General features: G+C 58.8%; 2 protein-coding genes across 6 annotated transcripts; both read right to left on the bottom strand.

Moving 5' to 3' along the window:
• Positions 1-46: 46 nt before the first annotated feature.
• ATN1 (atrophin 1) lies at positions 47-11865 on the bottom strand. Of its 5 annotated transcripts, none has more exons than XM_060112363.1 (10): positions 11705-11865; positions 7322-7508; positions 6859-7047; positions 6655-6768; positions 3980-5961; positions 3598-3820; positions 2516-3212; positions 1265-1408; positions 770-950; positions 47-600 (listed from the first exon to the last, which is right to left on the bottom strand). In XM_060112363.1, exons 2-10 carry the CDS (start codon positions 7346-7348, stop codon positions 567-569), a joined length of 3591 nt encoding a protein of 1196 aa, XP_059968346.1. In that variant the 5' UTR covers positions 7349-7508; positions 11705-11865; the 3' UTR covers positions 47-566. The 5 variants fall into 5 exon arrangements, with proteins under 5 accessions (XP_059968346.1, XP_059968345.1, XP_059968348.1 ...); XM_060112362.1 differs by having other exon boundaries at positions 3980-5964; positions 11705-11864; XM_060112365.1 differs by having other exon boundaries at positions 3980-5964; positions 6655-6765; positions 11705-11864.
• A 4141-nt stretch (positions 11866-16006) lies between these two features.
• ENO2 (enolase 2) lies at positions 16007-24011 on the bottom strand. Its single transcript, XM_060112114.1, has 12 exons — positions 23909-24011; positions 22670-22766; positions 22058-22153; positions 21849-21907; positions 21491-21560; positions 20767-20900; positions 20326-20548; positions 19101-19298; positions 17803-18004; positions 17432-17540; positions 17216-17274; positions 16007-16910 (listed from the first exon to the last, which is right to left on the bottom strand). Exons 2-12 carry the CDS (start codon positions 22752-22754, stop codon positions 16841-16843), a joined length of 1305 nt encoding a protein of 434 aa, XP_059968097.1. The 5' UTR covers positions 22755-22766; positions 23909-24011; the 3' UTR covers positions 16007-16840.
• Positions 24012-24543: the final 532 nt, after the last annotated feature.

The following is a 24543-nucleotide window of genomic DNA, read 5'->3' as shown; positions in this document are numbered from 1 at the left end:
CCCCAACCCACGCCCGGTAGCCCACAAAGAAACAGCCACAGACATCTTCCTGGGGAGTCGTGAAGATGTTTTTGTTTGGTTGGTTTTGTTTGGGATGTTTTTTAAAGAGCGTCATATAGATATTTATATATATAAATTATTAATGTGGGGGAAGGGCAAGGGGCATACATCGCAGTGGGGGGCGCGCACACGGGGGCTGGGGAGGGGCAGGGGCAGCACACGATGCTACGCAAAACAGCCACATCTAACAGATGAAATAATCACACCAAGGGGTGGGGGAGAGGCGGTGGCCACGGGGGTGGGGCGCGGGGGAGGGAGAAAGGCGGGGGCCAAGGGAGAGGGACCTGGTCCAAGATGCTGTGCGCTTTCCGCCCTCACCCCCGCCCCTCCCCACCTCCGCACGCCACAGGAGCCTTGGCCTTCCACCTGTCCCTTCCTCCTTCCTTCTGCCCAGAGGCCCAGGCCCTGGGACTGCGCGGCACCCCCTCCGCTCTGAGTGGCAGGCGGGGAGGGAGGCCTCCTGGGTCCAGATGCAGGGGCCACGGGTGCTCTCTTGATCGCAGGTTCTACAGCGGCTTGTCGCTTTCCTTCTTCAGGTGACTGGGGGAAGAGGGGGGCGGAGCAGGGACTGAGAGACTGAGGTCCATCCTGACCCGGCCCCTCTCACAGAGGATGGTGGGGAAGGGGTTCCCCTCCCACGGGAGCCACACCCCATCCCAGGCGGGCTGAGCTGCGCCCCCTCCGGCTGGCCTAGGGCGCCCTGCGGTACCTGTAGTAGTCCTCCTGGGCAGGGAGCGGCACGCTGTGCAGCGGGTGATGGGCGTGCAGCCACTGCTGCTGCTCCAGCGCCAAGCGCTGCAGCTCAGCGGACTGCGCGTGCATGGCCTGCAGCTGGTGAGCTGCTGACATCGGGGCAGAGAGGGAGGCTGGCAGGTCCCGGTAAGGAGCAGCTGTGGGAGGGAAGGGCAGGGGCCACGTGACCGATGGCCTACGGAGGCAGCCGGCCGCTTTACATACAGAGGAGCTGCCACTAGTCAACTTGGGTGACAGCCAGTCCCGCAAGTTGCCAGAGGTGGTTAGGATTCAGGCCTCTTAGCCTGGCCCTAAAACCTGTGCCTCTCTTGGGCAGGGCCTCAGCCCCTCCTACTCCCATTCCCAGCTCCTCTGGGCACCTCCTCGTCTCTCCCGAAGCCCAACCAGGCCAACCCCACTACCTAACTTCCTCCTTTCAGACCTTCCCCAACCCCGAGACCTCCATCCTTACCAAAGAGCTGGTGACGAAGAACTTCGTTCTCGTGCAGAGGGTGAGGAAGAAGGGGGTTGGGGAGGGTCCCAGCTGGGTAGGGGATCCGGGTAAGGTGAGACCCTGAGGCCAGGGGGTCAATGAGAGGGTGCACCGAGGCAGAGGCTGGAGGGTAGAGAAGAGGAAGGTGTCACCAGAGGGAGGTTTGGGGAAAGCCATGCATTTCACCCAAGTGAAGGCATCCATGCCTGGGATGAAAGGTGGACAATCACACACTGGGAGATCCAGTGGATCAAGGAGGCACAATGGAGGAACTAGGGGCCTGGGAGATGGACAGGGCAAGACCCTCCTGCAGTAGGGATGTACAGATGGCAGAGGACAGGAGATTACAGTTGAGGAATAGGGAGGGAGGAGTGGACTGCTGAGAGGAGACGGAAGAGGATAGGAAGTTTAGGAAATGAGACGGGGAGAAGCTTAAAAGAGAGAAAGTACAAGGAGCCTGCAATGAACGTGACTGTGAGGCGAGATGGGGCAGTGTTCTGACAATAAGAAACGCGGTGAAGGGCTTCCCTGGTGGCGCAGTGGTTGAGAGTCCGCCTGCCGATGCAGGGGACGCGGGTTCGTGCCCCGGTCCGGGAAGATCCCACATGCCGCGGAGCGGCTGGGCCCGTGAGCCATGGCCGCTGAGCCTGCACGTCCGGAGCGTGTGCTCCGCAACGGGAGAGGCCACGACAGTGAGAGGCCCGCGTACCGCAAAAAAAAAAAAAAAAAAAGAAAAGAAAAAAGAAATGCGGTGGAAAGACAGTGAGTAAAGCTCGTTGTCAACTGTGATCCCACAACCAGAGCCACAAGGCTCTTTCCAGAAGGTCACAGATCTAGAGGCAGAGAGGAACATGAAACACCTCCGCCAGGGAGGGGAGAAGATGGCAAGAAACAGAAGTTGAATCCAGAGGAAGAAGAAAATAGTTACGTGAAGGCTCAGAGACAGGGGCTGTGAGGGGAGGAAGACCGTGCTCCTTCACAGGTTTCCACCTTGGGCCTCTATCGTGGGTGGGCACCAGACCTGAAGAGGGCTGGGGTGTGGGGAAGGGTCTCCGTGGCAAGGTTGGGGCAGGAGGAGACAGGCTGCGAAGGCAAAGCCCAGGGCAGCAACCTCAGGAGAGAGGCTCAGGCCAGACGTGGGGAGGGAAGTCCTGGCCCGAGGAACAGAAGCACCCCATCACTTGCCAGGGGGGCAAGGTGGCCTCAAAGGCAAGGAGGCAGGAGTCTCACCTGCATGGATGGCATCCTGCTGGTGGAGGTGCAGGTGAGAGTGGATGTGGGAGTGCTGGTGGTGATGGGGGGTCACGTTGAGCATCTGCAGCCGGGCCAGCGGGTCGTTGCCCAGGGCAGCCACCCTTTCTGCATGCTGCCTCTCAGCTGCCAGACGCTCCGCATAGGACATGTCGGGCCGCAGGGCTGGCCCAGCTGCCAGCGCTAGACGTTCTCTCTCCAGGGGCCCCAGGCTCGGATGAAAGGGGAAAGGGTGCAAGCCAGGTGGGCCAGGCTGCAGAGCCAGGCCCCCGTGTCGGGGGAAGGGATCCAGGCCTGGCCCAGGGACCCCGTGTAGGGGTTCCAGCTCAGTAGGCTTCACCTCGAAGCCAGGCTTGAGGCGGTCACGCAGGTCTCGTTCACGGGCTTCCCGCTCCCTCTCCCGGGCTGCTGGGTCACTGCTGTACAGGGCCGGGACATTGTAACCCAGGAGCCCCGGGTCCACTGCCCCCAGGGGCACGTAGAATGGATGGTTGCGATTTCCAGGAGACATGACGTGGGGCCGGGCGTATTCACTGAGGGTGCGCAGGGCTGGAGTGTCGGGACCCAGGTAGGGGGGCACTGTAGCCACAGCACTGCCCGGCTCAAATGGAGGGCGATGGGGCACTGGGCCGAGAGGTGGGCACTCCACTGGAGCACGGCCCTCCTGAGCCAGCTTCTGTGGGATACACGGAGAAGCGGGGTCAAAAAGGCAGGTTGGAAAGAGGTGGCTGGTCCTGGTCCTCAGCTGCTCACGTCTCAGCATTGAATACCTAAAGCTTCAACTTATTGGAACTCAGCCCGCCAGGGACTTCCCTGCCCCTTCTCTTCCTATGTAGGTTAGTGGCTCTTCCTGGGATCCACAGGTACTCTGACCTGAGCTTGCCTTCCTCCAGCCCAGAGATGCAATTCCTCCCGCTGGAATCCTTTGGTCTCCATTTCCTGGGCTGCAGTGGCTCCTCCTCTCCGACAGGTGGCGCATGACCCCCATCCCCACCCCTCGAGCCTCCCCGAGTCGCGTAGAGGGCGGGGCAGAGGCGGGAGGCGGTGCGCGGTGAACTCACCACGCTGCGTTCCAGCTCGCGCTCCTTTTCGCGCTCGCGCTCCTTCTCGCGTTCCCGCTCGCGCTCGCGCTCCTTTTCTTCGCGCGCGCGCTGCTCGGCCTCGCGCCGCACCTTCTCCACCAGGTCGGCTCGCTTCTTGGCCAGCTTGGAGCCCTCCAGCGGCACGAAGTACAGATCGCTGCGCGCGCACGAGTTAAAGCCTCGGTCCAGGTGTTTGTTGAACCTGCCGGGCGCGGAGGCAGCGCGCGCTCAGCCCCTGCGAGCGGCCCCGCACCAGCGGCCGAGTCCAGGGTCTGGAGTACTTTGAAAAGCACCACACGAACGAATGCAAGGCCCGTCCAGCGCCCGCCACCCCATCCCAGCCCCCCCCCCCGCCTCTCACCTGGCCGACTGGCTGGCGTGGCTGGGCACGTCTACCACCTTGGGAGGGGGCGAGGGGCTGCGGGCCGGGGGCGCCGGGCTCTCGGGGGTCTCATATTCCTCAGCCGGCTCCTGTTTGATCTGCGTGGCGCTCAGGGGCGGCCCTGAGGCGGGGGCCGCCGGCGGTGGTGGCAGGGATGACAGGCCCGAGGGCCCTGCAGGCGGCAGCGGCCCGGGCCCCACCGTGGGCGAGCCCGGCTTGAAGGTCCCTGGGCCTGCGGGCGGCGAGGCGCCTCGGTAGCCCGGTGGGGTCCCCGTTCGGAAGGAGGGCGGGGACCCCGGCTTGTATCCGGGCGGGGTGGCTGTCTTGTAGGCCCCTGGGGACGGGGCTCGCTTGCCATACGGTGGGGGCCCAGGTGGGGAGGCTGTCTTGTAGCCTGATGGCGAGGAAGCCACTGTGGCAATGACCGTGGAAAGCGTAGACGAGGAGGTGGTGACCGGAGGCACCGGTGGGAAGGGGTAGGGCGGCCCTTGGGGGCCCTGGGAAGGAGAGGGGTGTGAACACGGGTAGGACCCTTGAGAGGAGGAAGAGGCATTGGAAGAGGAAGAGGCTGGGGGGCCGCTGGGACCTGCTTGGCTGTAGGCCACCTGGCTGTGAGGTGGAGGCAGGTGTGCGGGCCCTGGTGGGTAGGGCCTCAGAGACCCCAGTGAGGGAGACATGGCATAGGGGTGTGCGTGGTGGGAGCTACCGCTCTCCAGGGAGTGAGGATATGCCCCAGGTGGAGGGGGCCCAGAGCCCCCATGATGTTGCTGCTGCTGCTGCTGTTGCTGGTGGTGGTGGTGATGTGTCGGGACTGGTGGGTGGGCAGTGGATTGGCCTCCAGCTGAAGGAGGGAGGGGGCCTGGGTGGGCATTGCTGTTGGCCAAGAGGCGGCCATAGGGAGGAGGTGGGGGGGGACCCTGGCTCCACACAGCTTGGGATGGGAGAGAAGGCTGAGTATACTTGGGTGGCTGATTGGAGACAGAGAGGCTGGTGGGGGGAGGGAAGGAGTGGGGATAACTGGGCAGTGCCTGGGAAGCTGGGTACTGGGAGGCCGAGGCCGAGGCCGAAGAACTGGAGGAGGAGGCTGCTGCAGAGCTGCTGCTAGAGGACGAATAAGGATACCTCATTGGCGGGGCGGGAGCAGAAGAGGTGGACGCAGGGGGCAAAGGGTGGGGGGAGGGAGCAAGAGTGGGGCCCTTCTCCGGGCCGGGAGGAAGTCCACCCATACCCTGTCCCATGGCATGGGGAGAGGGCAGATGCCCAGCTAGCGGCTGGGCCCCCAGGCCAGGAGGAGAGGCGGAGGCATTGTTAAGGGGTCTCAGGGCAGGCGGGGGAGGCAGGTTTGGTGTCACATGGGGGAAGGTGGCTGGTGGTGGAGCAGACGGTAGGTTCCCACCACCAGCTGCAGTGTTGGGCGGCTTTGTTGGGGGAACACCACCAGCCCCAGAGCCTGATATTGAAATGGGGGTGGGGGGCTGGGGGTGCTGCTTACCCCCACTAGGGGCCCCCACTGAAGTGGCAGCCCCTCCTCCCTTGGGGCCCACGGGGGGTCCAGACAGAACTCCTCCACCAGCGCCCCCAGGATAGAGCTGTGGATGAGGGGGAGGGGCCCCTGGAGGAGCCTGGAACATTCGAGATGTGGGAGGCTCCATGGGAGCATGATACCCAGTGGGTGTCCCAGAAGGATGGGATTCAAAGCCAGGCTCTGGCTGTCGGGGGGTGCTATCTGGAGGGGGAGGGGAGGGAGGAAAGAGTGGCGGTGGATGGTAGGGGCGGGCTGGGCCCTGGGACAGGCCAGAAGACGAGTCGGAGTCATTCTCCACGCTTCCAGGGCTGTAGATGCTGGGGGACGTGCTTCGGTTATCCTGGTCGATATCCCTGGGGTCGCTGCTGCCATCATCATTGAGGCTCCGCCCATCCAAACTATCCAGATCCGAGGGAGACTGTGGCCGGGGGAGCTCCTGCTGTAGAAGAGGGAGGGCCATTTTTCCCTTTCCTTTTCCTTCCTCGCTTCTGGATTTGGGGCCTCCATCGCACAAAGTAACCACCCGCTCACAGCACACCCCTGTACCACGATGCCACGAGTACTCCTGCTCGAGCCCACCTCCCTGCCGTCCAGGGATCCCCCCAACTCTCCCCCCAGCCTCTGCTGCTCCCCAGCAGCCGTCTGAGTTCCCTCTTCAAGTGTCCATCTCTAGCACCTTCTCCCAATCCACAGCTGAACCCAAACCCCTGTCTTCCACCAGCCCATCTGCCATCCTCTCATCTCACCTACCCCTTTAACTAAACATCCCAGAAACCACTGGTTCCTAAAAAGACCCCTTCTGCATGCTCCTTATGATTTATTTGTTCCTTCCACTGAGACTCCTCAGCCTGGATCTCCTCCCCAGCCCCTGCATGAAAGCCAGCATCTAGAAAAGGAGAGGCTAGAATCCCCACACTTCCCATCCCCTTCTGGCCCTGCCTGATCATCTGACAGTCTGGCCAAGGCCCCAAAGATCTGACTGACACATAGCCAGGCTACTTTAAGAAGCACTAGGATAAGACTTTTCTCTCATATTCCAGGCAAAACTAAAATAAGAACTGTGAGCAGAAGGAAGTTTGGGTGAAAGAAGGGTCAGAAATGGGCCAGGATGGCTGCAAGGGTCTCCCACCTCAGTTTTGGTCTTTTTTGGCGCGTTGGTCTCCTCACTTTCACTCTCCGAGATCTCCTCACTCCGGCCCTGCTTGCTGACCTTTGGGGTGGAGGCTTCCTCTACTCGGGCCTTCTGTCAGAAAGAAAATTCCTGTCCTATACCTCCCGAGCTCCACCAGTACCCTCAGCCAGACAGGAAGTTCCCCCCAACACACATACACACCATCAGCCCTGGTGCCTGGGCATCCTGTTGCAGGACATGGGGACAGAATACCTTGGCCGTCTGCCTAGACTTCTCGGCTTTGCCATCGCTGCTGGACGTGCTGACCCCTCCAGGGGAGGCCCGGCCCCTCGATCTCAGTTCTTCCCGGGGCCCAGGGGCCTCTTTCTTCCGTCCACTCCTCATTGACATCTGAGGGAGAAGGAAGCAAGCAGATAAGGTCGTTTTCTACACTGTACCTCACTTTATCATGTGCCTTATTTCTATTCTTCCCCTCCAGCGGGTGTCCCAGAAGGATGGGGTTCAAAGCCAGGCTCGTCTGTCTGGCAGGTGGAGGTGCTGCCTGGCGGTGGAAGAGAGGGAGGAAGGAGTGGAGCTGGATGGCAGGGGCGGGCTGGGCCCTGGGACAGGCCAGAAGCTTCCTTGCCCTTGATCTTTCGTGTGTCTCATTTTAGCTCCTACTCACTGAGTCTTTATTCTGTCGTGTCTTCATTCTTCAAGCTGTGGAGACCCCATTCTCCTCCGCCTGGGCAGCTGAATACAGAAACTTATCTGCTTCACCCTAAGTTCCCCACAGCTGTGGCCTAGAAAGCAGGATCTCCAAGTTTCCAGTACAGGCACCTGGAACTCACACGGTCTGTTTTCAGTGAAGCCTGTTGGAAAAAGATAGAGTCTCCAAATTGGGGAACACTAGTCTGAAGGGGACACTACCGTGCCTGTCAAGGGGCTGAGTAAGCAGCCCAGCCATAAGACACTGCTGGCGTGCCCATGGGTGGTCCCAGCCACCTGTGAGGGCAACTCTGCCGGCAATAGCATCCCTTTCATCTCGTGGGAAGGCAGAAAACGCCGAGGCGCCTATGTACCCCAGTTCAGGAGATCACACCGTTTCACCCTTCACGATCCCTAGGAAATAGATGCACGCACACGAATTCCAGAGCCTTTAAAAGGAGCATAAAGAAATGTAGCTGAAGTATTAGCTAATTTATGGAGTACCTTCTTTACGTCAAGCCCTTACGTGTACAATTTCATTTAATATTTACAACCAACCCTGAAAAGGAGGTATTCTTATTATGCCCATTATATAGGTGAAGAAACCGAGGCTCAAAGATTGTGACTGTGACTTGCCCAACTTCGTGTGATAAATACACAGTGAGGAACCAGGGACAGCACCAGGATCAAGCCCCATCTCCCTGACTTCAAAGCCCATGCTCGCTCTTCAGCACTTAGCTGTACTCTCCTCAGAAGTTGGTGGGGAGAATTCTCAGAAGGCCTAGATCAGTCCCAGAGATATGAAAAGAATCTTTTTTCACATCAGAGTAGGTGGGAGAACAATGTCCCATTCTACAGTGCAAAGGCACACAGCCCGACCAAGGCCAAGACCAAACCTAGGTATCCCCAAAGTGCAGAACTTCAATTCTGAGAGTCTCATAAGACCCCTGCTCCAGTGCTTGCGTTCCCTACGGCTAGAGGAGAAGTCAGGGCTCTCACTCTACCAACCAAATCAGTGAATAACAGTGGGTAAACAAGACAAATGTACACATTTGTAAGCCTATCTTCCCACCTGGCTTAGACAGGGACTCATACCTCCTCACGCCTATCTACATATCTCTATCTACATAGCCAGTAATTTCCATTTGCACTTGTTTGTATTTCTTGCTAAGTGTTACATCTCTCCATATTACTAACCGTAAGATCTTTTGAGAACAAAAATGATATCTTCTTACTGTTTTCTTCCTTTCCGTATTCCCCACAGATGTCATGTATATATGGATGTTCTGGTCTGTTCTTGCTACTGACCTTTAAACCCACTAACTTCAGTAGGTCTTCTCGAATGAAGTGCTGCTGGCCTCAGTGGAAATGGAGTAGGCTTAGCCACCTATTCTGAGTTAGTTAGGAGGCCTGGCTAGGGAAATAGCCTTTCTACATTCTGTAGCATATTTTTCCCAAGGAATACAGAGTAAATACCTCTCACTCACCTCCACTGAACCCTCCTGAGGCATGCAGCGAGGGGTGAGCCTAACCTTTCCAGGAAACTTAGTAACAATTTACTTAACTTAGAGTCCCGAAATAGCTAGGACGGAGCCCCCTGTCTTCTGAACTTACAGCTGACGCTCTGCCCAGTACACCAGCCATTTCTCTTCCATTACAACTATTACCACATTTTTGAGTTGTTGTGTGAATTGGTTTTCAAATACTGTCAATCCCCCAAAAACCCAAAGAACAAAAGCCAACATAACAAAGGGGAAAACAACCCTAACAAAAGCACAAGAGAGATGACTGTGACTGGTGTGTCTTTGCCAGCGCCTTAAAGGAGGGTGCTCATCTCTCCTTCCTATCACAGAACCTGTTCGTGGTTGGTGAGAGTCAGGGGACCCAAAAGGTCAGAGAAAGGCAGGGATGTACCTGAAGAACAGAGCAAGACTCGCGTGGCCCTCCCCCACCTCAACTTTCTTTAATCAGTTAAAATCTGATAAAATTAGCAATGAGTAGCTCTGAAGGAGAAAAGCAGTCATGAAAAGGTAGGTGACCCTGGGGAGAAGGAGTGGCAGGAGAGGGAAGGAGGCAGGGTTGGGTTATATATACATTCCTGAACCTGGAGCACGTTTTAGCACCAACAAGCTGAGCTACCCGCCTTCCTGTCCTAGTAGCCGGTCACTGTAACTCCGATCTATCTACAAGCACCTATGTGTCTGCAAAACACTAAGCACCTTCACCTTCAGCACCTTACTGCAAAAGCAAAAGGACAAAGGCCGGATTGTGGAGATGAAAACATGAAGAATAGGGAAAGAGTCTCTAAGTAAGAACAAGAAAAGAAATTAAGGGAGAAATCTGAGGAGGCTGTCTGAAGAAATACACTCGAGGCACAAGGCTTTCTAGGATGGGCTTGCAGGGTGAATTCCAGGATCTTTGGCCCAGCCTCCACCATCATTCCAGACCTGCCAGACTCACAAACCAATCCTAGATAACAGTGCGGCCCAGACCAGCAGATAACAAGGCACTGGCCTAAGCCTTAGAGTCTACAGTTGTCAGGGGGGCCTCAGATATCATCTTATCTATAATCCCTTCATCTGACAATGAAGCTGAGGCTCAAAGAAAGAGAAGTGACTTGCCCAAGGTCACAGTTAGTTAGAGGTACAGCCAGGACTAGACCCAGGTCTCCTGGCTCCTGTTCTGGAGTATTTCCACTACACCGGGCTGTTCCACAGCCCTCTCCCCTGGGCCACCCTCACCTGGGATGGGCATGGAGAGCCCAGCCATTCCTACAAGGTCAGAGAAACAGAAGGTCCAAGGTTAGCTGAGGGAAGGTGTCACTGTGGGGATAGTCTGGGAAAGCCGAAAAGGGATACTTGGGAAGGAAGACTCAAGTTTAAGAAAATGGAAGAATACCTGTGCAAAGAAGCAAAAAGACTATAGAAAAAGTCCCTAATAATGAACTGCCAAAAGGTGGTATAACTTGGAACAGGAGCATTTCTATCCTCCCACCATGCCTAAAGGGAGGGTCTTAGAGAAACAACTATGACCTGCAAGTAATATGTCTACCTTTTCCCAAAGAAAGCTGGATGGAAGGGGGTGGACCCCTTGGGGAACCTCCTCTCCATGAGCAGCACCAGAAACATCCTCCAGAACCCAGCCAAGAGTTCCAAGGGCATAGCCAAAGGCCCAATCAAGATTCTGAACCCCCACCTATTAGACATTCCACTGGATCATTGCCATGGCAACAAAATGGCAGAACCTGCCCAACAGTCCATCCCAGGGGTCCATCTGCCAGCAACGCCCCCTACAGTTGCCAAAGCAACTCCTGTCCTCCTATAGCACCCTCAGGGAAGGGAGCTTAAGAGTACCTACCCCAGTAGAAATAAGTCCATGTACAAAGGGAAATCTCTGAGCACAAAACAGTAAGGAAGACCCACCCCCTCTTAAGGAAACCACAGCTAGAGGGGCAGTGGGTGCTCCGGGGATTTGAGGATGGGGGTCACAACTTGTTTGGAGTGCCTATAAGACTGCCCAATTCTCTCCTCTGTTTCCACACTCCCAGAAACCCTTGCTCCCTAACTCTCCCTTCAGGGTTCCAGTCTTCCTCCTCATCAGTTGCAGGAGGACCCACACTACTGGGCCCCAGTGTGCCCCTCTCCAAGAAGTACCTGTGTCTGAGATTGGAAAAACAAGGTCAGAGGTGACCCGGGGTAGGGGAGAGAAAAATTGAGTCACAAAGGCATCACTTTCCCACTTCCACCCGGGAACGCGCCGGGTTCTTCTTCTCAAAGGTGGCCCTCTCAGAGCCCCCGTTTCCCCAGGTTCCATTCTCCTCCCTCATCAGCTACAATCCCTCTCTTCCCACCTACCACACCCCTTCCCCATTTCCCAACTCCCTTCTACACCTAGCACCCCGAACCCCGGGCTCTGAAACCCGGGTTCTGGGCCTTTGGGGCTTTTCCTGGAGTCCTCATGCCCCACCTCGCTGCCATCTCTCCATTCCTTTTTGCCTTCGCCCCGAAGCCCCCTCACGGGCATCCCATTTTTCCTCCGCCGACCCTCCACCTCGGGGTTCCTCTTTGGGTCCCAGGGTCCTGGCTACCCTCCTGCCCCATCTGCCCTCCTCCTGAGATCCTCCCCCCTCCCCCCACCTTCCCGATCCTCCGGGTGCCCCGGCCCCCATCCCTCCTCGGGGGCCGGCCCCACCCCCTGAGCCCCCAACCTCAGGCCAGGCAGTGCCCGCAGTGGGGGACCGGATCGGGAAAATAACAAATGGAGGCGGCGGCGGCGGGAGGGGGAACTACGAGGGGTGGGGGTGGGGAGCCGCGGGCCAGAACCCGGGCGGGCCCGAGGCCCGGGCCGCGGCAGATCTTACCTGGTTGTAGCTCGGGACGGCTGGCTGGCTCCGAGCGGGATTCGGGGCTCCGGCGCCTCCGGGGGGCGGCGGCGGTCGCCGCTCCCCCGCCCCCCTCTCCTCTTCCCGGCTTCAGTCGCCGCCGCCGTCGCGGCGGCGGCGGCCCCGACCCCCCCGGAGGGCGGCCCCCATTCCCCTTCTACCCCACCTGGCCCGGATCGCCCGCCCGCCTCCGGAGCAAATCCCGATCCCCGCTCTCGCTCGGCCCCTCCCCAGGCCCGCCGCCTCCCCAGGCCACCCGGAACGCCCGGGCCGCGCAGCCCGCCCCCGCCGCGCCGCCGCCCGCCCCCGCGGCCCGGCTGGCGCTCCGCTCAGCTCCGACCCGCCGCCCGCGCCCGCCCCGCGCAGCCCGCAATCGCGCGATCCCCGGCCCCCTAGGCGGCCTCCGCCCGCGGCCCCCGCCCCTTCCCGGGCGGTCGTCTCCCTCGCCCCCTCCTGGCCCCTCCCGGAGGCCGGCGGTCCCCCCGAAACGGGTCCCGGCCCCAGGCCCCGGCCCGACGCGGGGCTGCGGGCGGGCGGGCTGGGCTGCGCGTCCGGCGACTCGCACAGGAAAGCGGACGGCGAAGGGAGGGCGCTTGGGAGAGGGGGATGGGAGAAGGGAGGAAGAGGGAGAAGGAGGGAGCGCGGAGGAACGGAGGAGAGAGGGGCCGGGAGGGAGCCGCTAGGGAGGGAGGGAGCGCGAGGCGAGCGGCGAGGCGAGGGGGGGAGGGGGATCCGGAGAGGGGGAGGCGCCGGGCGAGTTGTCAGAGACCGAGGCCGAGGGGGCCTGGGCGCGGGGAGGGGTTCGCTCAGGCGGAATGCGGGGAGCCCGCGGGCCTGGCGCGGGAGAGGGCTAGGTAGGAGGGGCCGTGGGTTGTATGGGCAGTTATGAGGGAGGCTGGAGAAGTTTGGGGGCCACGGGGTGTGCGGTAGAGGTGAGGGGGCGAGCCTGTGGGTTTGTGGCAGAGATGGGGTAATGGAGTTAGGTTGGAGAGATGGAGCTTCTTGGGGGCCACGGGGGCAGTGAGGTGTGTGACAAGGGGAGGGGAAAGAACCTTGGGGTGACAGCGTCTTTGGCAAACATGTAGCAGAAGAGGTTTGGGAGGGCATTTGTGAGAGAGAATGGGATGGAAGTTTGGGGTCATAAGGAGGGGAAGAAATTGAAAAGATGGAGGAGACATACCCAGGAAGATGGTGTTTCTGGAAGAGAGTGAAGAGTTTGGGGGTGATTGGTGTTGGGGAAAGAACAGCACATATAAGAATTTGGGGGAATGACAAGTCTAGAGATGTCATGTGGAGAGAGAAGGGAAAGCAAGAGGAACCTTAAGAAAGGATGGAGACGGTGGGACCAGATGCAGATTCTAGGGGACTGGGTTCTGGGTGGGAGAGGAAGGTGGAAGATGGGGCGGGGGTGGGGGGGATGGCTGGATTCCAGGGTGGGGGCGGGGGGTGGTTTGCAAAAGAGCTGAGGAGGGTTTCGTTTGGCAAGACAAGGTAGATAGAATGGGGTGCGGGTGGAAGGGAGTGGTAATGAAGATGAGAAAGAAATGTAAGATAGACAAGGCCTTTGGTGGCCATGTGGAGGAGGAGGGAAATTCAGTGATACGGAGGACAAGCTAGGGGAGATGGAAAGGGAAATCAGTAGAAGGAAATGGTAGGAATGGGGGCGCATGAGCGTTCATTTATGGGAGTGGGACACCATCCTCAGGCCCTCTGGCTGGTAGCAGCTCCATTTTCCTTCTCAAATCTGTTCGAAGTCATCACTCACAGTACTTTGGGCTACAGGGAAGGGGTCGGGTGGGGATTAGGCTCCACGTGGAGACAACCCCTGGTGCCCAGGTTCCCCCATCGCCATCATTCTAATGTGGACACAGTTCCACCGCAGACCCCTCTCCAGGCAGCCTCTGCCCCTGACAGTCCCCAGCCACTGCCAGTCTTCAGCCAGGAGGCCAGCACCCCCGGTTCCCACCCCCCAGAGTCTCCTGGGCTCTCTCCCTGCCCCACACCAAGCAGCAACATCTCTCAGGACAAAGGACACCAAGACGCTGGGTGATTTTTGGCAGCTGAGATTGGGAAGGCCAGAGAATGGGAGGGAGGGAGGCTGGGAAACAGGAAGATCTGGAGCCGGAGTCTGGATTGGGAGCCCTCAGTAGCGCTCCAGATTGGGGCTGGGGCTGGGGCTGGGGGTGGTGTTTGTGTGTGAGCCCACCAGCTAGAGGCCGAGGGCGGGCCCTGAGGGTGGGATCCCACCAGCCTTCTGAGAGGGAAGGAACTTGGCTCTGTAGCAACTAGTAGATTTTGCCTCATATTTCCCTGGGCCAGGCTCAGCCAAGTTCTAGGAATACCCAGAAGCTCTAAATGGATTCTATGGCACCGGGGAACCTGAGCAGGAAGGCTTCCCTGGCCTAGGAATGAATCACCACTCTTCAGACTCTTGAACTGGTTGGCACTCACTTTATTACCCCAGTCCCACCTTCCTTATCCCTCAGGGCTTTCCAGACAGCTCCACCCTGCCCGCCCCCCCCCACCGCCCACTCCCTTCATCTGTGTCCTAGGAGAACCCCAGCTCCTCTCCCCACCCCCCAACTTTGTTCCAAGACTCCTCCTCTCCCCATGGTCCCCCCTCCATTGCATTTCCTCCCTGTCTGCACTGTTCAGTTCAGTCCCCCACTGGGCCCTGGCCCAGGCTCTTCCCAGCTCCTTTCCAGGCCGAGCTCTTCTCCCTCCTTTTTTAACCACTAAGGGATGGGCTAGGATGGTAGCTGAGCCTGAAAGAAAAACTTAGGCAGTGGTAGAAATGGGATGAGGAGAGTGAGAAGAGAAGCCAGGGCCTACCCCCTCCAATTCCTCCCCTACCTGAGAGCAGGGCTCACAATTCAGCTTCAGGGAGCATCACACACACCCCACCACCATCCCTCACCCCAGCTCCCTCTCTGGCCCCAGTCCCCCACGACCCACCCGTCTCCAGGCAACGGCACAAAAGGAAAGTGGAGAGAGGGGCCTGGGAGGCCCAGGCAGAGCTAGCTGTAACCCAATCCAAGCCAGTACCTGAGGGGTTGGGGTGTGGGGGGCATGAGAAGGCGACCTAGCAAGGAGGAAAGGGCAGAGGTTAGGAAATGTGGCTCCGACCAGGAGTTACTGAAGAAAGATGGATATAATGGACCCTAGAGAAAAGTACGGTGTGCCCCCAAGGGAAACAGAAAGGGGCACCAGGAGACAGCAGAGAAGAGAAAGCTGAGATGCCCGCGCTGTAATGAAGAGGCACAGAGGACGGGGCGAGAAACTCTTCGACTGAAAAGGGCTGAGTTGTCAGCGACACAGGAGGAGAAAAGCAGAGAAACGGGTCCTGCCCATACAGAACGGGAATCCTCTTCCAGTCCTGGAGCTGGGCGGAATGGCAGAGGGGGCCCAGGACCAGAACTCAGAGAAGAAACAGAGTGGGAGGCCCACAGAGGGAGCAGCCTTGCAATTCGCTCTAGTGGCCACAGCTTCAGGCCCTGCCGGCTCCGCCCGGGGATCCGAGCCCTGGAGGTGGCTCCCCCGCGCCCTTCCTCCGGCCCCCTCCCCCTCCTCCCCGGTGGTTCCTGGGTTCCCATCTCAATGCTGGGGCTCCGCTGGAGCTGAAGAGTGATAGTGCGTCTCCCCAGCCACACACTGGCACCCTTCTCGAAGGCTGACCCAGGGAGGGGCCCGTTGAGCACCCCAGGTCCTGAATCTCCAGGAAGGCTGTTTCTTCAGGCTTCTGTACCCCCAGTACCATTCTTCCCTCGCTCCATGGTACCATTCTTCCCAAGTACCATCCTTTCCTCCCCGGGGCCCCACCTTGCAAGGGGTGCTGCCCAGGCAGTGCTGGTCCATCCCAGAAGCAGCCAGGACTTGGTCTGGGAGAGGCCCAGTACCGGAGCTGCTCTAGCCCACAGCTTTATCCCTTCTCTGGTCAAGGCCTTTGGTGAATCTGCAAACCCTTGGGATCCCTTTCTCCAAAAATGCATATACACACACAATTTTTGATACTTTTAGGAATTCTGGGACCCCAGGTTAAGAAGCCCTAATTCACCTGGGTCCTGGGGCCAGGCTTGCTGCTGACAAGGCAGGGCAATGTGCTCCCTACCTGGCCAGGGTGAGGTAGGCAATGCCATCCTCCTGGCCTATTTGCTGGGTTTCTTCCTCTTTCTGTGCCCTCCCCAGCTCTGCTATCCAGTTTCACCGGCTTCCAGGAGCTCCATCTTCTCTCCCCTCGTGTGGATGAGAGTTAAGACTCCTCAGACACAGTAATGCACGGTGACTCAGACTTTAATGGTGGTGCTCATTTCAACGCCACAGAGGTGCTGGAAGCTGTGGAACAGGGCACGGGGGAGTGAGACGGTGCTCAGGTGCAGCTGCAGGAAGAACGAACGAGGGGGAGGCGGGCTGGGGAGAGAGGGACAGGGGAGGAGCCCCGGGCACACAGCCCCACCTCTGGACCGAGCCAGGCTGCGGTTAAGGCTGGGCACACACACAGGAACCCTCATCGAGGCCCCTTTCTGTGACCCTTCCCGTTCCAGCAAGACCCCCACCCCAGGCCATCTCAGAATCTACAGTCACATGAAATACAGACACATGGTCCCGTCCAGTCAGGCCAGTTTCTGGCCCTGGAGTTATGAGGAAGTGAATCATTAACAGGATGAATGAAAAATAAATAAATGAATAAATAAGACATCAGTGCCTTAGGCCAGGCCTGAGCACGCAGCAAGCACTGCACTCCACTCAGCAGTGCGCAGTTCCTGCCTCATATGCAATCTGGAAACGAACAGACCCAGCGCAAAGCACACATGACACATGGCCCCTCTACACACCGCAACAACCAACCCTGGCGCTCCAGCACAGACCCTGATCGGTCTTCCGTGGATGCCCTGACATCCTCAGTCCATGGCCAGTTTTTGAGGAGGGAGAAGAGAAAGGAAGGAGTGGAGAGTGGAACCCAGAGTGGGCGAGAGCGGAGACAGCAGGGGCTGGACCAGCCAAGGAGCAGCGCAGCAGGTCAGCCGGGGTGTCTGGGGTGAAATTTCGAGCAGGACCGGAAAGAAGAGGTTCCAGGCGGACGGCGAGGGGCTCCAAGTCTCCAGGCACGTAGAGGGATCACAGCACGCTGGGATTGCGGAAATTATGTCCGGCGAAGCGAGCTTCGTCCCCCAGCTCCTCTTCGATTCTGAGGGAGGGGAGTCAGAAAGGCAACAGTGAGGGAAGCAGGAGGACCGCCCCCACTTCCCATGGGGCCGCCATCCTCCAAGCCCCTCGCACCACCTGCTCCCAGGTCCTGGCCTGAGCTGAGGGCATTCCCTGGCTTTCCATGGGCTGTCAATCAGGCCATCTGTAAACCCATCCATCAAAAACAAGTATTTTCTGGATGCCTACTGTTTGTTCTCCAGGCCCCAGGCACTGGAGATGAAATGGTGGAGAAACACAGCTTATAACCCCCTGGGCCCTGGGCTTCTATTCCCCGGGTTCCCTCACCTCATGAGCTGGTTGTACTTAGCCAGACGCTCAGAACGGCATGGGGCACCAGTCTTGATCTAAAACACCACGAAACATAAGCAGCTCAGTGGCCGCCCTTTTCCCCATGAAAGAAAACTTATACTCCCTTGAAATTCCCCCAACACCCGCAAACCCCTGGGAGAGAGCCACCTGAGCAGAACCCACCAATTGCACAAAGGGCTCCCTGGCGCTCACCTGGCCTGTGCACAGCCCTACCACCAGGTCCGCAATGAACGTGTCCTCAGTCTCTCCCGAGCGGTGACTCACCATGACCCCCCAGCCATTCTCCTGGGCCAGCTTGCACCTGCATCGGTACAGCAGCACTGAGCCCCAGCCCCTCATGCCCTCACCCTCTTCTCATCCCCTGTGTTGGTCAAGAAACATCTGGAGGGAAGCTGTCTGGGAGGGGAGCAGGGAACCTGGGTGGGGGGAGCAGAGCCAGGAGAGCCGTGACAGTGACTCCAGGTTCCCTGCCCCCTTCAGCACTTGTGGGCAAGACTGGGCTGGGAGCACTGGTGAGAGGCATCCTGCAGAAACGGGCTGAGTCAGGGACGGCAGGCACTCACGCTTGGATGGCTTCGGTGACCGAACCGATCTGGTTGACCTTCAGCAGCAGACAGTTGCAGGCCTTCTCCTCCACGGCCCGCTCGATTCGCTTTGGGTTGGTCACTGTCAGGTCATCACCCACAATCTGGATCCCCACGTTGGCTGTGAACTTGGACCAGGCAGCCCAGTCGTCCTGGTCAAAGGGGTCCTCAATGGAGACCACTGTTGGGAGAGCGATGCGGAGGCTCTGAGTCAGGCAGGAACACCCCGCTGAGATTCCCTGAATGGACAGGTCAGACCCCCTGGCCAATTCAGCCTCCTCACCCCTCCTTCCCCAGAAACAAGCCTGCCCTGATTGCTTCTTGATTCTTTCATAAAACCTTTCAAAAAACAAGAGTTTAGAAACTTTCTCACAACCTATCTTTTTTTTTTTTTTTTTGCAGTACGCGGGCCTCTTGCTATCGTGGCCTCTCCCGTTGCAGAGCGCAGACTCCGGACGCACAGGCTCAGCGGCCATGGGTCACGGGCCCAGCTGCTCCGTGACATGCGGGATCCTCCCGGACCGGGGCACGAACCCGCGTCCCCTGCATCGGCAGGCGGACTCTCAACCACTGCGCCACCAGGGAAGCCCTCACAACCTATCTTTGTATTTTCCCATTTTCTACCAGGAAGCCCTTCCTCGTTGCTGTTCTAAAAACGTCATTCTGCAATTTAGGTCTATTTTCTCTCACTCCGTCCCAGGAACTGGAAACCAATTGCCTCCATCCAGGGGTAAAAGCCATTGGGGGACCTAGAGAGGGTGATTCAGCACCTCCTCATCCACGTGACGTCCAGCTCCATTCAGCATCCAGCATCCAGCCACCACACTGGTGGCTTATGGGATCTTAGTTCCCTGACCAGGGATTGAACCCGTGCCCTCGGCAGTGAAAGTGTGGAGTCCTAACTACTGGACCGCCAGGGAATTCCCCAGCATCCAGTTTTATCAACCCAAGATCCTGAACTGTGCTAGTTCCAGTCACCCTCTCACCATGCCTGGTTCCTCCCAAACCCGCCCCCTGATCCCAGCAGCTTCAGAGTTCAGGATTTTAATCAGGATCCAAAGCAGATGGAACAGATTCACCACAGGCACCTGCACAATTACATGACATCCAAAGCCCAACCTCTGCAGGAGGCTCCTTCACCCCACCCCTGGTTCTCAGGCTCTTCTCAGGACATCTCTCCCTGGCACCAGGGTCAGCACCCCCATAAGGTCCAGAGTTGTCCCCAACACACCCCTGCCTGCCCCCTGCCCTCCCCCTGCCACAGCCCTTGCTCTCACCAGGATAGTCCCTGACAAAGTCCTGGTAGAGGGCCCCCAGCTGGTCCCCAGTGATGTATCGGGAAGGATTAGCGGGAGACTTGAAGTCCAAGTCGTATTTGCCATCACGATAAAACTCCGAGGCGGCGACATCCATGCCAATGACGATCTTTTCTGTGTAGCCAGCCTTGTCAATGGCTTCCTTCACCAGCTCCAAGGCTGGGGATGGAATACAATGGGCAAGGAGGAATGAGAGAAAGAAAGAAATTCAGAACAGAAGTGGAGGGTTGTTGCTAGGGAGAGGTCTGGGTCTGGTTAAGGTTGTTTTGGGGTTATTCCCAGGTCTGCGACGAGCAGGCCACCTTTTAGGAAGGCAGAGGAATGGAACTGTGTTAATAACAGTTTTTTTGTTTTTGTTTTTGTTTTGGCCACGCCACACGGTGTGTGGGATCTTGGTTCCCCGACCAGGGATTGAACCACAGCCCCTGCATTGGAAGCGTGGACTCTTAACCACTGGACCACCAGGGAAGTCCCATAGTTTTGTTTTTTTGTTTGTTTGTTTTGTTTTAAATAGCTATAATTGATTGAGGGCTATGTCACCTAAGCACTTACACATATGATCTCATTTAATCGTCACAATTATGCTAAGAGGTAGAGACTGTTGTTATTCCCATTTTACAGATGAGAAAGACAAGCACAGAGAAGTTAAGTGAGCAAGATCACCAGCCAGTTAACTCTTCAAGTCAAGGTTCAAATCCAGGCAATTTGGCCCCAGAAAGTTAACTCTTAGCCACTACCTGTCTGTATAGTTTCTCTTCACTATAAGGTTTCTCCCAGGGCAAAGGAAGACTAGAAATCCTAGAAGTCTAAGAGGTTGGGGTGGGAATGGGATAGATTTGGAGTGGATTCCCTGGAGTATGGTGTATCTCATCACACTGAGGATCCATCGGAGTTAAAGGTGGGGATGGATCCCACAGGTCACCTAGACCATCTCCCAGCATCCCCAGGGGCTCCAGTGGGAACTTGCAGATGCTAACAGATCTGGCTGGGTGGATAAAGAATATCCTCTTAGGCCTGCATGTGAATTTGTTAGGCCCTCTGGCACCCACTCCGAGGAATGGAACCTCTTGGAATTAGCTCAGGGACCCTCACGCAGCCTCCTCGGGACTTGGTGAAATGTGTGGCCCTTCCTGATGTCCTGGGATGGAGTGAGACTTAGAGCTAGGAGTGGGGATCCTGGCCTCACCTTCACTGTTCTCCAGGATATTGGGGGCAAAGCCACCTTCATCTCCCACGTTGGTGGCATCCTTGCCATACTTGTCCTTGATGACGCCCTTGAGTGTGTGATAGACCTCCGCCCCAAGCCGCATGGCATCCCGAAAGCTCTCAGCGCCCACTGGAAGGATCATAAACTCCTGCATGGCCAGCTTGTTCCCAGCATGGGAGCCCCCATTGATCACGTTGAAGGCCTGGGAGCCACAGGACAGAAAGGTCATAGAGCACTTCCCTTTCCGCCCCTGGGAGCATCAACCCCAAATCCCAAACTTCCTCCAGCTTCCTGGACTCGGAGTCCCCCGTCCCCATCCTTTCTCTTTAGCTGCGCCCCATCACTTTCCTCCCATCGGTCCTCACAAGGCTTCATACTCCCTCCCCACCCACCCCTGGGAGGGGCAGGTCTTAGTCTCACCGGCACAGGCAGGATGAGGTCTGAGTTCCCGGCCAGCTGAGCAATGTGGCGGTAGAGGGGCAATTCCTGCTCGGCTGCCCCTGCCTTACACACGGCCAGGGACACACCCAGGATGGCATTGGCCCCAAACTTGGCTGGGAGATTACAGAGGAAGGCACTGAGCAAACACGTCCCCTTCCCCTTCCAGGCCTCGCCTCCACCTATACTCCCCAAAAGGAGCCAGTAAAGGGGACCCCCCTCCTCCCTCTCCACTCCTGCAACACCTCATCCATCCTCTCCTGAAAATAGTCGGGGGGCAGCAACGGGAGATGACTGGAAAGGGCAGAGAGCGGCACTATTGCTAAACATCCCCGAGACCACAGACTATCTGCCACCAACTCCCCCCTCCTTATGCTGCAAAGTTCTCCCTTCTGTCTAATGTCATTCCCCTCCCACTGGCGTTAAATTCATGGTTTCTTGAAGGGCTAGTCCTCCTCCTCGGGTCATCCTCCTCATTTTTTTTTTTTTTTTTTTTTGGCCACACCTCGTGGCATGCAGGATCCAACCAGGGATCCTACCCGTGCCCCCTGCAGTGGAAGCTCATGCGTGGAGTCCTAACCACTGGACCTCCGGGGAAGTCCCAGGTCATCCTTCCTAAGAAGCCCCCCACAGCGCTGGCCCCTCAGTTCTCCATCTGCTCTGTGAGTTCCCTCCCCACCCCCACTCTCTCCCAGCCCCTGCTTACACTTGTTCTCAGTCCCATCCAAGTCCAACATCAGGTTGTCCAGCTTCTCTTGTTCCACCACAGAAAGACCCTGTGAGCAGAGCCTCCGTCACCCAAAGCCAGGATGAAGGCTGGACCCTAAGCCAGAGGGCCCCCTACATCCACACACAGGCTCACATCTAGCCAGGGTCCAACCAGGTTCCTGCAACAGCGGCCTGTCTGGATTAGGGGACCTGAAGCTCCATGGGAGCAGGGGGCATCCTTCCCCGGTAACCATGGTTCCCAGGAGGTGGGCCTTTCTCCCTCTTCTTCATCCTCCCCTAATCCAGGGTTCCTTCCAGGACCCTGGTCCCCACCCCCAGCAAAGAGCGGGCCTCACTGAGCTGATGAGGGCCGGGGCGATGGTGGTGTTGATGTGGTCCACTGCCTTCAGGACACCTAGGGAGAGGTGGAGAGGTCAGGCCGGCTCAGGCCAGGAGGGGCCAGAAGAGAAAAGGTGGGGGGAAGGCATGCAGGAAGAGGGCTGGGGACTGGTGTGAGGTCCCCAGTGGAGGGACGAGAGAGCGGGGAAAAGACAAAGGGCCTCACCTTTGCCTAAGTAACGCTGTTTGTCCCCATCCCTTAGTTCCAGGGCCTCATAGATACCAGTGGAGGCTCCACTGGGCACCGCAGCCCGGAAAAGCCCTGGGAGGGGAACGTGGAATGAGGATGGAGAGAGAGGACACCACAGGGACCAGGGATTCTTCACCTTCCAGCTCTATGCCCCTGCAGCCGCATCCAGCCTTCTTCCAACAGCGCTCCTTAACAAACCACCCCCACCCCCCGCGACCCAGACACACGCACGGAGGCGGATGCACAAGCAGTGGCCTCCTCATCCACCCAACTGAGGTCCCACGTGCGCAAGTGGGAACCCACAGGAACGAAGCTACGCAGGCAGCACACATGGAGCACGCACACACGGTACACAAATGCACACACGGTGAACACAGAGGGCAGAGGCAGGCTGTGTATCACACACTAAACTAGCACACAGAGACCAGCCTATCCTGGCTCCCCTGGACAAGGAGGATCCACCCCGCCCCGCTCCAGGCTCCTGAGCCTGGCCCAGCACCCCATCCCCACTGGGAATTCCAGGGGAGCCGCCCATGCCAGGCGAGGGCAAAGCCAGCATGGGGGCTGTGGGAAGGCCCTGCCCATTACCTCTGGCAGTGTAGACATCCACCTCCACCGTGGGATTCCCACGGGAGTCCAGGATCTCCCGGGCCCAGATCTTCTCAATGGACATGATGGCTGGGATCTGCTTGGGTGGAAGGGAAGGAAGGAGAAAGGTAAGAGGCTTAGAGGGGTGGAGCCTGAGACCAGTGGGAGGGGCCAAAGGCTGGGAGGCTGGGAGGGATGGGAAAGAGGTTACTGCGCTGGGTGGGGGGGTGACGAGGAGCTGGCTGCAGTCGTCGGCTGTAGAAGGGATCCCCCCGCCCGTGGGGAGAGGAGAAGGTCAATGCAGTGAGGAAGGGGAGGTCACTGCAGTGGGGGGCGGGGTAGGATCAAAACCGAGATGGGAGGGCTCCGCAGTGAGGAGGGGAGGGGCACGGCAGTGGTTCCCTCATCCCCTCAGCAGCCGGCTGGTGGGGTTCCCCCAGATCTCCTCAGGGCGCTCCGACTGCTAGGTTTGCATTTCTCCTTGGAGCCCAGAAGACCATGGGTCGTATGGGCAGCGGGAGGCCTCTCCTCCCGAGCCCCCATCCCCCCCAATCTAACGCTCCAACCCCCACTCCAAGGTCCCAATCTCCCTCCAAATGTATGTCCCTCCTCTTCCCGAGAGATGTACAGTAGAGAAGTCTGCGAGAGGGTCCTCAGTCTCTGGGGGTTGCCGTGGGGAGGGAGGAGGAGAGACCCGTGGGGAGAGGCACAGCTGGGCCGGTCCTCCGCCGGCCCCCAGACAAATTCTCCCTTCTTCCCATCCCTCCCCGGTGCAGTGGAAACACTGTAACCGGAGTGGGCGATGCGGGAGAGGAGTGGGAGAGGGGCGTCTAGAGGAAGTCTGCGGATGCCGAGGGAGGGTGAGAAAGACATTTCCCCGATGCAAAGCCAAAGGACGTGCCAGGGGAAAAATGCACAGCCCGGGGAGACCGCGAAACCTTATCGTCGACAGAACCGGAGGCGAAAAGGGGCATGGGGAGGGGGCAGACAAGGGTGGAGAAAGGCGCAGTTAGACACAGGTGCGAAGAGGCCTGGCGCGCGAACGAGGAGGGGGCGACAGCCTGAAGCCGAGACGAGCGGTCCGGGAAGGCTGGGGAAGGAGGTGCCTGGGGGGCGCGGGTGGCGGAGCAGGTGCGCAGCGCCGCGCGGCGAGGGATGCGCGAGGCCCGGGGAGAGGGGCGGGGGCGCGGCGGCGAGGGGAGGGGGCCGGAGGGGTGCGGGGCTCGGCCGGGGCTTCACCTCGGGGCTGCAGACCCAGCCTGTGGCGGTGGCGCTGTCGGTGGCGCTGGCAGTGGTGGCGGTGGCGGCGCAGAGAGAGCGGGAGTGGCGGTGGCGGCGGCTGCGGAGCCCGGGCGGCGGGCGGGGGAGGCGCGGATAGGGCCGGGCGGGCGCATGTGACCCGGAGCCCCCGATGATTCAGGAGCCGCCAGCGGAGGCGCACGTAGGAGCGCGGGGGGTGGGGGGGACCGATGGGATGGGGCAGGGAGGGCAGGAGGAGAGCGATGTGAGAGGGGCCGGGGGCCACCCAGGACCTAGCCCCCCGCCGCCCACGCGCGCTCATACCCACACCCCGACCCCGTGGAAAGTAACAGTCTCAGCCTCACGCCAGTGAAGCCCGTGACAGCCTCAGTGTCTCACAAACCCGGTCAGACACAAGAGTATCAAAATGTCTCTTTATTGGAAAAACGAACAACTGTTCCAAACACTCCAGGCCGCCGCCTCCGCAGCTCCTCCGCAGCCAATTCTTCAAGCATCCCCTGGCCCACCCAGGCCTGGTTCCCACCAGGCCTGCCTGAGGGCTGCTCCCGCCCAGTCACCGCTGCCCAGGTGCCCGTCACAGAGTCTGGGAGGCAGGCTGTGATGAATTCCTAGGC

The sequence above is a fragment of the Mesoplodon densirostris genome, chromosome 11 (genome assembly GCF_025265405.1).
Source record: "Mesoplodon densirostris isolate mMesDen1 chromosome 11, mMesDen1 primary haplotype, whole genome shotgun sequence".
Lineage (NCBI taxonomy): Eukaryota > Metazoa > Chordata > Mammalia > Artiodactyla > Ziphiidae > Mesoplodon > Mesoplodon densirostris.
This window is presented reverse-complemented; position numbering and strand designations above follow the sequence as displayed.

Coding starts and splice junctions, on each gene's coding strand:
- ENO2 (XM_060112114.1), bottom strand. CDS start 22,754: ATGTCCATTGAGAAGATCTGGGCCCGGGAGATCCTGGACTCCCGTGGG. Junction 20,549..20,766: donor ACCTCATCCTGCCTGTGCCG/GTGAGACTAAGA, acceptor TGTGGCTCCCAG/GCCTTCAACGTGATCAATGG. Junction 18,005..19,100: donor CTTTGTCAGGGACTATCCTG/GTGAGAGCAAGG, acceptor CTCTCCCAACAG/TGGTCTCCATTGAGGACCCC.
- ATN1 (XM_060112362.1), bottom strand. CDS start 7,348: ATGAAGACACGACAGAATAAAGACTCA. Junction 5,965..6,654: donor CAAAAAAGACCAAAACTGAG/GTGGGAGACCCT, acceptor CCTCTTCTACAG/CAGGAGCTCCCCCGGCCACA. Junction 601..769: donor GCCCAGGAGGACTACTACAG/GTACCGCAGGGC, acceptor CTCTTCCCCCAG/TCACCTGAAGAAGGAAAGCG.